This window comes from Lolium rigidum, chromosome 5 (assembly GCF_022539505.1).
Source record: "Lolium rigidum isolate FL_2022 chromosome 5, APGP_CSIRO_Lrig_0.1, whole genome shotgun sequence".
Classification (NCBI taxonomy): domain Eukaryota; kingdom Viridiplantae; phylum Streptophyta; class Magnoliopsida; order Poales; family Poaceae; genus Lolium; species Lolium rigidum.
This window is the reverse complement of record NC_061512.1, coordinates 241,292,376-241,305,714: the sequence shown is the minus strand read 5'-3', so window position 1 is coordinate 241,305,714 and position 13,339 is coordinate 241,292,376. Positions and strand designations below refer to the sequence as shown.

The window sequence follows — 13,339 nt, the reverse complement described above, 5'->3', positions numbered from 1 at the left end:
ATTCACTTGACGCTCGGCCTTGGAAGCTTGGTGAACCAACTCAACCATGTTGGAGTATTGTTGGAACTCCACAATCCTCTTGATGGGGTAGTTGAGGCCATTGAAGAACCTAGCAATGGTTTGGTTCTCGGACTCTTGGATGTTTGCTCGCATCATAGTCAATTCCATTTCCTTGAAGAACTCCTCAACGGTCTTGGTTCCTTGCTTCAACTTTTGGAGCTTGTTGAAGAGATCGGTCTTGTAGTGTGTAGGGACAAAGCGAGCTTGCATCTCCTCCTTCATATCTTCCCATGTGTCAATTGGAGGTTCACCCTTTTCTTCCCTAAGAGTGACAACTTGTTCCCACCAAGTGTTGGCATATTCTTCAAACTCGAGGGAGGCCATGGCTACTTTCTTGGCTCCGGAGTAGTTGTGGATGCGGAAGATCTTGTCAACCTTGAGTGCCCATGAGAGGTAGGCCTCGGCGTCGTCTTCACCCTTGAACTTGGGCATGTTGAACTTGAGTTTCCCATACATGTTCTCTTCATCTTCCAAGTTTCGGCGGCGAGGACGGATTCCTTCATCTCTTGCGGCTTGAGGTGGTAGAGGAGGTCTTCCACGACCAACCATAGCATTGGGTTGGCGGTTGAGGTGAACACTAGCTTCACTTGGCTCATGTTGAGGATGTTGTTGCGGGTCTTGGCGAGGTTGTTGGCGTTGCCCAATTATGGCCCTCTCATCTTGATCATGTTGTGGTTGCCCTCGGCCCCTTTGGTCATGGCGAGGATGATTCCGGAGATCACGCCTTGGTGGATCTTGATGACCTTGGTCTTGAGCATCCACATGGGCTTGACGATGAGGTGCCGGGTCCATGTTGTGGAGGACGTTGTCTTGGGGTTGGTCGTCATGCCCATGGTGGGCATGGCGAGCCGCTTGATGACGATCTTGGTGAAGAGCTTGTTCTTGTTGCGGACGTTCATGAGGACGAGCATGGCGATGGAACTCTCCGCGCCTTGAGTTTGAGCGAGAGTCATCTTGACGAACATGTGGGCGCCGAGGTCGATGATGATCTCCATGCCTTGAGTCGGAGCTTGAGGACGAATGGTGATCACGGGAGTAGTCATCATGTGAGGAGGTCGATGACGATGAGGAAGTAGAGCGATGTCGATGTCGGCGTCCCAAGTTGTTGATGGCGCGCTCGAGGCTATCCATGCGCCGCTCCATGTTTGCATCATTGGCCGTCACTTGGTCATGCAAGTTGTCCGTAGCTTCTCGAAGAAGATTCATATCTTGGTTCACTTGGCCAAAGTTGTGAGCCACTTCTTCATATTGTTTATCGATGCGTGTCTCGAACAAGTTGAGTTGGTCCTTGAACTCTTGGCGTTGCACCCATAGGTTGTGTTGGGTGGCCAACCTCTCGGAGGGGTGTAGGACCTCATCCTCCTTTGCTTGGTCTCCGTGCCTATCCATGATCACAAGACAAGAACTATGTTGTGGGTGTTAGTGGAAGGAGACTACCTCTCACTCTTACCGTGGTAAGATAGTATTGAGGCAATCAACCAAGCCGAAAGTAAGACCAATTGTATCGGGACACACACAAAGGCACACGCAAAAGCTAGAAAATATGGTGTTAGGAGTGGATGGTGGAAAGCCAAAAGACGAAATCCAAAATCGAGTATGTTGTTAAGAGTGGGTAAGGTCCAAAAATCAAGTGTCAAAGTGGAGATCACTATAAACACGGAAAAATGTGGAACTCACACACGAGATGAACGGGGTTAGTGCAACCAAGGAACGAGCGGAAAAATGAAAAATCCCTAAGCAAGGGTGCTCAATGTCACACTAACGCAAGAAGAGATCGAAGCTAGGTTGCATAGAGTAGAAACACCAAGATTCGCACGAGGTCTCTCTTCTCTATCTCTCTTGCTTGCTTAAAAGCTTTTCACTCTTTTTGTATCGGTGGCACTTTGCACTTTGCTTTTCTCTTTTTTTTTTTCACTAGCACACTATGCTCTTCCTCTTTTGCTGGCCACTCACGAGCTCCACTTATGAGCTTTACTCACACAACGCACACCCTCACGGTCGGGACCTCGTGCGATGTTTCGCAACACTCGAAAAGCTTCGCTCGTGGGATAGATCGCAAAAAGAAGAGGGCTACAAGGGTTACTGCAAGTTATACCTGCGATGGTGGAGATGATGGTGGTGGTGGTGGTCGGCGGTGGTGTTAGTCGATGTCGAAGACGGGTAGCCCGGTCGCTGGTCCGGTTGGACCGGAGTTGGCGCCGGCGTGTCCGGTCTGGCGGCCGGTCGGACCGGTCTCTGGGCCGGCTGTCCGGTTTGCGGCCGGTTGGCCGGGTTCTGCGCCGGACGGTCCGGTCTGGGGGCCGGTTGACCGGGTTTGAAACCGGATTGCACGATTTGGAGCTTTCTCTCTCCTGTTCTTCCCCAAACCAAAACCAAATCGGCCAAAACGAAGGGAAACGATGGAATTGGAGGCTAAAAGTTGGGGAAATAGTAGATCAAGCACAACAACACCAGATCCACGGAGCAAAACCACTCTAAACTCAACCAAATCACAGATCCGTCCAAAGGCAATTTAGGGCTATTTTTTGGAAAATTTTCTAGAAACGAAATTGGGTGGGTGGAGGGTCAAATCCGCAGAAACCAAAAGCTGCTGATACCATATGATGAGATCTGAGATCTAGGGTTTGGCCCGATCTCGCGAATTGACCCAAGATTCGAGGGGAAGAGGTGGGAGAGCGCGAGGAACACGAAGAACACGAAGAACACGAGACTCACGCACGCACACCGACCCGATACAATCGATACTTACCCTCGTGGCTCGATGGACCACGCCAATAGAATCACCACGGGAGAGACTCGAGGTAGAATCCCGGAGTGAGAGATCGGTGTTGGAGAAAGGGAATTGGTAAGGGAGAGAGAGTGCCTTGCACTAGAATCTCACATAGCAATTCACCAAACAACAACAAGAGTGCCTTGATTACAGAGGGATGATACCCAAGGGAGACTAAGCTCAAAGGTAGGTTTGAGTTCTAAAGAAGTCTAAGGGGAAAAAGGGGTGTCCAAGGTGCTTATATAGCGGTACAAGGCGACACGGGCCGAAAAGGCACAAAGGAAAACGTTTCGGGCCGAAAAGGCGTCTTTAGTCGTGCAGGCCGGTCAGGAGGCCGGTTGGACCGGACCTGGGACCGGGCAGTCCGGTCGGTGACCGGGCCTGGGACCGGGCAGTAACCGGGCGAGGTTCTGGAGCCCCGGGATGGCGTCCGGATGGCACCGGTTGGTGGCCCGGTTGTGGACCGGGTGGCCCGGTCAGGCGGCCGGTCGACCGGATTCTGGGCCGGGTGGCCCGGTCAGGAGGCCGGTCAGACCGTATTCTGGACTGGCCGCTCATCGTCTCTTCCTTGCGTTCTTGGGGCGACTTCGGGTCCAGCTCCGTGTACATCTTCTCGTTCAGCTGCTCCTCTCCTTCCCTTGACCATGACGTACCGTCCTCTCCGTGGTCTTGATGCTCCACGTACCTAATGACACAAAGGGTTTCGGCATGAGGTAGCATTCCATCCAATGGGGTATCTAGGTCGAGGGAAGTGAGGAGCGAGTTCACCTTGTCGTGTAGAGCTTTAACTCGAGCCCTTGTCATTGGTCCACTTGGGGGACTTGTTGGCCTTGATGTAGTGTCGTTGGTGAGCGGGGCTACATCATGTTCACTGTTACATTCGCCGGCGGAGCCTTCCGGAACTTAACAATCCAGCCAAATCAAGAATGACAAGCCTCGGGCAGTTCTTCATCTTCGCACACGAGAAACCCTAGGATCACCGTCTTTATTCGCGAGACTGGCAGGCCCCGACGGCACTAGTCGTCTCCTTGATGGAACCGATGAGGAAAGAAGTAGTCTAGTGCCAGGCTGCAAGTCAACAGCGTCCTGAAGACAACCATAGACCACACAACACTGGCCCTGGCTGAACCCATTTGGTCAAGATCGGGCCTCACAACCTAGATCTCGTCTTGACGGTGCAGATCACCTCCGTGCCCGCCGAAGCCACGCCGACGATGTACTGCCTCCTCCTCGTCAACCCCCAAAGGAGATCCTCAGGCCTCGGCCAGCGACGACCGCGTCGCTCTGTGCCCCCACCAGCGAGGCCCCGCCTCCCGAGAGAAGCTATTCAGCAGCACCTCTCCATCCCCATCGCCGCTTGACATGAAGGGGCTGCTACCACCGCTGGCGAGGGCGGCAGCGGCGGCCAGAGGGGGAGTGGGTGGAGGGGGAGAGGGTGGAGAGTGGAGGCGGCACCTCGAGAGCCGCTCAGGAGGGAGCGACCCGGGAGGACGGCGAGTTGTTGTTAACGTACACCAGATCTGCATGTCCCTCGTTTGGTTTCACTCCTAGATTTCAGACATACTCATATTGGCTATATCATTAGACAGAGAAAGTCCTAATTAATTACCCTAGCTGCTCTCCAAAACTACATTTGGTAACTAATTAGATCGAAATTTGTAATTCAAAAAATAACCCTGACATGGAATATGACCGAGAAAGGAGATCACATGTACAGATTGTGCATGTAAGAGAGAAAGATCGATTAAGGATGACGGCTATGCGAGTGGAGTGTATCCATACTTTCCTTCGGAACATGTCCTTGTTGGGCTTCCAACTATCACTCCACGAAAGAGTGATGGCTATGCGAGTACGGTGCACTTATGAGGAAAGCGATGCATACCTCCTGGTGAAGTTGATTCAACCGGAAGAAAAAATTACATTCGGAAGCAGTCCCATCGCACCGCAAAGGGAGCAGATGGAGGAGAAAACTCAAACGGATTCTAGTGTTAAAGCATCATTGGTTAGACGGCAAATTTGTCATTACAAGATCGATGCTGATAATCTCCACAATTGCACAACATAATTGTATCATCAAATAAATGGGAAACCTCTTTTGGAGCTTGAGCCCCCACGAAATTTTTTGAGTAAATTTTTTGAAACTAGCAAATTTCTTAAAATATATATAAGTGCATATAGATGTCTTGTATGTAAGCTGAGACTTCCGTTCAAATATATAGTTTGTAGTTGTGATCTATGAAAAAATATAAATGTGCAGAGCAAAATCAAATTTGTTTGGCCTTTGAGAGACACATATACATACTTTTGTGTAGCCCAAAATTTAAAGATGAACACATCTCTATGTACCGTGGAAACCTTGAGTCGACTGCTCCCTCTTCATCATGGAGATGATGTTGGAGGAGTCGATGAAGCAACCAGGGGCGCAGCTCCCCTCCAATCTTCAATGCGGGTGAAGCTTTCATCTCTGTTTTCTTATTATGTGATGATGGCCGCCTCTTCAAGAATTCACGAAGAAGGGCATAAACATAGTCGGTTTTAGGTTAAAACATATCCATGGGCGCACATTGCTAGTAGCATATCTATACAACTTACCTTTTATTGTGTTTCCCCAAAAATTGAAACAAATTTCAGTTTTGTCACGGTTCTTATCTCGCACCAACTTACCCACGCATGAGTTTTTTTTTTTTTGAATCCATAGCTTAACCAAACACTCAAAGTGTCATTCAGCTCAAATTTGAACAAAAGCATGACACATCACACATGGCGTCGGCAGTGCAGGGAATCTTGGAGCCAAGCCTTGTCTACAGGCTTCTGCATCCTGGCCGGTGGAGAGGGGCAAAAGCCAGCGGGCAATCCGTACGTTGATGGGCCACGACGTACGGCCTGGCGGACGGAGTGTCGCGAGGACCAGACACCAGACCAAGCCTCGCCGTAGGAGGAGGACCAGGACCCCGACCTAGCCCGCGCCACGCCATGGACCTTCTCCGACTCCTCCGGTCGGTCCCAGCTCGCCGGAGGCCCCCGCTGCGCGCCCAGCGGCCGCCTGCATCACTGCCGCATCCGTCCATTTCCCAAGAGGCCAAGGTGGAGCCCGGCCGGCCAGCACAGCTCGCCCACACGTGTGTATATCCATCACCATTGTTAAGAAAAGGTGGGCTCTAAATTCTACCAAGGTGGCAGCTAGCTAGCCGAGCGGGAGAAAGGTCAGAGACTGAAGCCTGATTGCCTGAAGGAACAGATGACTGCTGCTGAATGGCCACGGTGAGTCCAAGAATCTCCTCCTTGCATCGCGACTGTCAAGTGTCACTCTCCTTGGACACGCCAACGTACGTACGAGTGCATCCATGATGCATGCATCCCATGCTCACTCAACCGGCCAACGCGCGCACGCGAAGCACACACTTAATGTGACTCCAAATGAGTATATAGCCCTGCGTGTCAACGTCCTTATAGGGCTACATGCATGTATGCAACAGTTCATGCCCGGAAACAGAGAATGTACCTTGCACTCCCACGCTTGTAGTACTTCATGTACTCAAGTCCAAACACATCACCCTAGGCCGTGTTAAGTTTCAACATAGCTTATCAACACAAATAAAACCTATTATTGTCCTCGAAACCGACACGGGGTAGTGCTCCGACCCACCATATCTATCCAACGTCCACGGAGCTGCAACGTGATGTTAGGAAATCGACGATTTTGATGTTGCGAATGATGTTGTCGCAAATAGAGATGTAAACGGATCGGATCGGATCGGATTTCACTCATACCGTACCATATCTTTTACCATATATTTTCTCGGATTCGGATCGGAGCGGATATTAACTGGTTTCGGATTCGAATGCAGATATACCAGACTGCGAATTCGAATCTGAAATAGGGTGGAATCGGACCTGAAACATAAAAATCAAATATATGCTCTCATCGATAAATATATATAGTTCTTGCAAATCTTGAGAGGATTTAAACTTTTAATCTTGTATAGTTAAGAAAAGATAGACACAATTTACGTTAAAACTCAAACATTGATAGAATTTAGAGCTAAACATGCTCGTCAAATGAATTCGATAACTCAATAGCTACTAACTTTGTGAGATTGCCCTTCGCTTTTTTTACTCGAAATCTGATTTTCCGGTTTAAAACATTTGAATTATCCTAATTAAATTTCAGATAATCCATATCCGCATGCTATTCGTTATACCATATCCTATACCATATCCGGAGCACCATTTTGAAATCGGATATTCTTATCCGCCGGATTCTTTAAAATCGGATATGGACGCCTTAAAATGGATTCGGGGCCGACACGAAAATAATTCTATCCGTTTACACCCTTAGTCGCAAGCTATATATAGCCGGTATACCTTTTGCTTTTGTACCAATGGGAAATAAGTTGTAATTTTCTAGACCTCTGTTAGGAGCGAGTGAATCTATGTTGCAAATGAGTTTCTTTGGTATTTCCTATGTTATTCTCCCTCCGTCCCAAAAATAATGTCGTAGATTTGTCTAAATATGAGTGTATTTGAACACTAAATTGCACACAAATTTAGACTAATCCGCGACATCCTTTGTGGGATGGAGGGAGTACATAAGTTGCAGTACATCCTAATTTTATTTGTTGACACCATTGTAGATTTGTTGCAGACTAAACACAAGGAATCTACTTCGGAGGAAAAACTGCAATTTACAAACCTATAACTGTGCAACATTACAATGTACTCAAGAAGAAACCTTAGCTCATCTTTTCTGGAGCTGCCCATTTGCACAGCAATGCTGGTCTTCTATCTGTCCCCATATTTCCAACCAGCAATCAATCATGGAAGCACTATATGATGTCAAGGACAAGCTGAACTTACCGTTTGCAGTGGAAATTGTTATGATTGCTTCATGGTCCATTTGGATAATCAGAAACAGGAAATTTTTTGAAGGACAAACACCAACTTTACAAGCCTGGAAGGCAGAATTCAAACAAGAGATCAATTTGCTTTCTTTCAGAATGAAGAAAAAATGGGAGAATCCTTTCAAGACTTGGCTTCATAGCTTCATGAGTTCTTAGCTTCCTTTCTTTTTTTCTCTTTCTTTCTATTTCTTTCTTTCTTTTCCTTTGTACATCTTGTACAACTGTAAACTTTTTTAATTATCAATAAAAATTGCAGTGGGGATTTTTTCCCACTGTTGACCCTTCAAAAAAAGATTTGTTGCAAAACCTATATTTTGTGTTGCAAAGTCATGTTTGAATGTTGCCATGATTTTGGATAGTAGCTTTGACGAATTATGGGAGAAAATGGTGCAATGTTGGAAACACACAACAAAAAATATTTCTTGCAGGGGGTATTATGTTTCTTACTACAATCTGCTCATTCTTTTTCTCACTTATTTTTGCGAAAAAACCAATTATCTATTGATACTCATTCATTGTAGTAAGAAGAACCCGAAAAAAGATTATAAAAAATACAAATTCATCTTTCACCTAGCGATGACTACAAACACTAGCGCAAGCCGATGGCACACCACCGTCTTCGCCCCCCATTACTGAAGCCGGGCAAAGCTTGTAGTTGTAAAGTTTGTTGTAGTAGATAAACGAATTCTCACTTAATATGATCATCCATATCTACTCCTTCCAGTCCATAATTCTTATCGCAAATTTAGATGTTTCTAGACATATTTCATGAATAGGTAGAGGGAGTACATATGGTTCGATATTTTTTTTCTCGAAATGGGAGCATAGCACAGCCTCTGCATCAATTGATGCACACAGCTTTCTTTATTAAAACGAGTTCAGAGTATACGGTAGTTTAAACGATTACAATCATGGATCAGCCAACGTCGATACATGAATCAGCCAAAGGAAAATGTGACACATAAAGAAACTATCCATTTGATAATTTGCTAATGTGTCGCCATCCAGTAGCCCGGAAATAGCAGTCCCGAGCAACCGTCAACAGCCGGTTCGATATATGATATAGTAAGATATTGATGTAGGGTGTGACTAATTCTCGGTCGAAATCCCAGTCAAACGACGTCATCCATGTATAAGTAGTTAAATCTCAGTTGCAATCTCATACGCAACCGCAATTTTTTTTCGCGAAAACGCAAAAAAGCTTTGCGTTTCGATGCATTGATAGAATAGAAGTTGTATTTACAAGTCCAAAGAGTGGACTGACACCCACGCCATACAACTCAACCCAAGAAAACTACGGGAGAAGTTGACGTAACCCTCGTGCTCCCGCGTCCGCCCATAATCTCGCCTCAGCTTTGATCGTGTCGACTAGGGAGGCCACCGCAACCACAATTTTTTAATTGCACCTATTACAACTCATATCTAGCACGAATTACGTCGCAATTTTAAAATAATTTGGAGTAGACTGGGAACTAAGAAAATCCTGAGGCGACCGAGAATTTGCAAAACCGATTGGTTCAGAACTCTGAAGCCCAAGTTAGCCAACATGTTTTTCGCGGGAGGAAATGAAATCGAAAAGGAGAGACACATTTTCCGTGACACGTATGTTTGAGCAAGGGCTTAACACCAAAATGTGACACCACTATAAGAACACGCCCACACTTAACGAGAGTCTGCATCTGAGCTAGTTTGCCAATTCGAGCTCCTCAGTTACAGGAGCGACACGTACGCTCGTAAGTACTGCGGCGTGCCGGCCATGGACGAGCTGCTTTCGCCGTGCTCCTCCATCTTCCCGCCGTCGCCGCCGTCCCAGTTCTCCCCCGCCGACGGTCCCCACCACCAGGTCCTCGAGTTCGCCTCCTGTGAGGTCCCCGAGCAATGGCTGCTGGACGACATCGTCCTCGCGCCCAAGAGCGAGGATGCAAATTACGTGTGGCCTGCTGGGAGCTCCACGCTCTCCCCGGCCTCCAACCTCTCCGAGATGCCGCCGTGCAGTCTCCCGGCGTCGACGTCGAAGCGTCGTGGGCGGAAGCCCGGTCCCCGGCCCGAGGCACCCAGCGTCAGCCACGTGGAGGCCGAGCGGCACCGCCGCGACAAACTCAACCGCCGCTTCTGCGACCTCCGCGCCGCCGTGCCCACGGTGTCCCGCATGGACAAGGCCTCCCTGCTCGCGGACGCAGCCAACTACATCGCCGAGCTGCGCGCCCGCGTCGCGCGGCTTGAAGAGGAGGGCCGGGAGGCCGCCGCGACGTGGGAGGCGAGCAGCAGGTCCGCTTCGAGCCGAGGCGGCTACTCCCTGCACCGCCTGGCCGGCGACGAGGCGGTGGAGGTGCGAATGGTTGGGCGGGATGCGGCGGCCTTGCGTGTGACGACGGCGGGGGGCGCCCCGCACGCGCCTGCTCGACTGATGAGCGCGCTCCGTTCGCTGGAGTTGCAGGTGCAGCACGCGTGCGTTAGCAAGGTGCAGGGCCTGACGGTGCAGGACGTCTTCGTGGACGTGCCCGCCGCGCTGCAGAACGACGACGGCGGCGGCGGCGCCCTCCACTCCGCGCTGCTCAAGATGCTACGCGACAGTGCCTAGCTAATTAACCTAGATGAAGCTAAGCTACCCTACGTTTTGGCACACGCACGGACTCGCCATTCCGGGAGTTTAACATCTCAATACAAATACGGAGTACTAGGATACTACAGTACATCGGTTAATCTGCTCTCCTAGTGTATATCTACATGGAATAAATCAGACGATTGATGGATTTATATTCAGCTTGGTCCAAGATGGCAAGAACCGTGTAAATTATGAGCAATGAAGGCTTGATATAGTATCGATATGTACGTAATTGCTGTCAGGCCACATGGGATATTTTTTCTACTTTTATTTGGCTTGTTAACTAAGTTTATCTCTATGCGACTTGGGGAGTTATAACATCTCTAATAGACCCCGCATCCCGCAGCTCCTAAAATCTCAGATATATGGCACGGTAAACACGTTTTGGGGCTGAAAATGCATTGCGTAGACCAGACCCTCACGAAACGTTAAATCGCATCTGCAACATTTCAGCCCATATGTATGACATAGCTAATAAAAATACAAATATGACAACAACATAATCTAAAATTTGATACTAGTTTTAAACACCACACAATACAGCAATAATCCAAATTACAATAATAGTTCAAATTCAAATAATTAGACCAAAAAGAATGGTTTGGAATACAAATAATGGCTTAAATCACTCATGATGAATGTGACATCAAATAAAAAAGAAGTGCCACACTATCGAGTCTCTTGTCTCCGTCAATGGTGATGAATGAGATCAAGCTGAAGCTGCTCGTGGGCGCCGGAGTTCTCAATGCCAACGTATGTCTCAAGAAATGTTTGGATTTTATCCGAGTTTCTTGGTTGCTTCTCCCAAGTATTAACAATGTCAAAGAAGAACTCCAAGTTCAAACCCCTCCCCTTCTTTGTCCCGAAACCGGCTAGGACCTCGAATTATCGCTAATCTAGCTTGCAAAGCACTGACAGCTTGTAATAACCCAGAACATAGGAACAACGAAGGGTAGATTTAGAAATGGGATGTGCATTTCATTGCAAAACTGGGGAAATTTTCGCGCCTTATTGCAACTAAACCTAAGAGGGATCGAGGTTCTCTCTCATTTTGCATTTAGGGTTAGGCAATGTGAGTGAGGGAAATTTCGACATGATCTCTTTTGTATCTTGTTGATTTGGGGAATTGATTTCATTTGACAAGTGTTAATACATTTAACAATAAGCATTGAACAATATAAAAATAGAATGCATAATTTAAACACAACTTATAAAATCAAACAACTTTGAATTTCAAAGTGAATAATAAATACAATATTTATTCTAGAATATAAATATTACATAAAGCAAAAGCTCATAAACAAAAACTTGAGCTTTATTGATATCACAACACAGATTACAAAGTCTTTACAATATTCTTGATACAAGAATTGATGAATAATAAATAGAAATAAAAATAAAGATTACAATATTATTCCTAAACTAAAACCTAGACTAAATGACTTGGAGAATATCTTCTGGTCATGTCCATCTTCAAAACCTGCAAAACAAAGAACCAACACTAGCCAGAATGTTAGTGTTAGCCAAAGAATTCAGTTTGGACAGAACCAAGTGTCATGCACACTTGTGCTTGTCCAAAACCATGGACAGCACAAGATAAGGGCAGCAGACCAAACCTGAGCACCACCAGGGGCTCAAGTTTCAGCATATGAGAGCACACAGCTCAAGTGTGCTGGGCAGCAACAGCAAGGCCATGCAGTAGCTTAGTCACCCAAGCAAGCCAGGCTTGTGTGTCAATGCAAGAATAGAAGCAGGGTTCATATAAAAGGAGCAAAAACCCTAGAAATAGTGACCAGTCGACCAGATAAGATTCACCAGGTAAGGGTGAAGCAAAAACAAGCTCAGTTCATCCAGTTCTTGAGCAAGAACAGAACCAACACACACACAACCACTCAAACCACCAGAGATCATGTTGACCTGAGAAGATCATCCAAGACCTGGAGGTGAAGGGCTGTGACACAAACCCAAGTCTGCATCAACAAAACATTTCTTTCTAGGAGCTGGACCAAGGTATACCTAGTTCCTGGAGAAGATCCAAGGGATCTAATCCATCATATGCATGAAATAAGCATGGGATGAGCAGATGCTCATATGGGTAGATCATCACTTGGTTTTCACCAAGGATTACTGCCAGTCAAAAGCCACTAAAATAAAAAGGCATCCAGATACAGATCTTGTGCACAGAAGCTAGAAATCATGCACAGATGCACACACTAGCAAGATCTCATGCACAGATAGCACCAGTAGATGGCAAAGATTAGCAGCTAAAACTACACAGTAAATCCTAAGCATACAACCATCAGAAACCCTAGATTTCTTCACAGGCAAGCATATTGGCATTCATAGTTACTATGATCCCCAAATATGCAAGCAAAGATGAGTAGCCAACAAAATCCAACCAACCATGTGAGCAACCAGTCAGTAGCAAGGCTACTGAGGTCACATCACACTTAGCACCAATTAAGAGAAAGCCAAATACAAAGCATCACTATCCAGAAATGGATTCAGACTCTAATTGCTTGTAAAGGAATCATGAATCATAAATTCAGACACAAGCAAGTAATTCAATCATCACTGCATAAGCAGTTCATCATCATGTAAGTAATACAATCATGAATTTATCACAGATCCATGCTAAGCATTGACAGTAGCATACTGTTAAGCCACACAATTTAATCTATAGCCACTAGAGCAAGTCTAGATAGCTAAGATGAGCAACAGCACAAGTAAGCAACAGCACAGTGATGCTTGAGCATCAGCATCACAAGATAATTGAATCATTTAGCCACAGTATTAGCCAGTAAGCTATCACTGACAATCCATTGATCAAATGGGTCAATTATAGCAAGCCAAGCTACACAGGGAAGTTAGCCAACAAGCAAGGAATGATCCAATGGATCATTGGCTTGCAAAGTAAGCACTGAAGTATATCACAGGCACCACTGGCACACACACAAGTGTCACAGATGCATCACAAGTACACCTAGACAAGCAAGCATGATA

The 13,339-nt window shown here is 46.8% G+C and overlaps 1 protein-coding gene across 1 annotated transcript; it reads left to right on the top strand.

Annotated features, from left to right (window-relative positions):
• Window positions 1–9,487: 9,487 nt before the first annotated feature.
• LOC124652157 (transcription factor MYC2-like) lies at window positions 9,488–10,312 on the top strand. The gene has a single exon (XM_047191182.1). The coding sequence runs from the start codon at window positions 9,488–9,490 to the stop codon at window positions 10,310–10,312; it is 825 nt and encodes a 274-aa protein (XP_047047138.1).
• The last annotated feature ends 3,027 nt before the right edge of the window (window positions 10,313–13,339 follow it).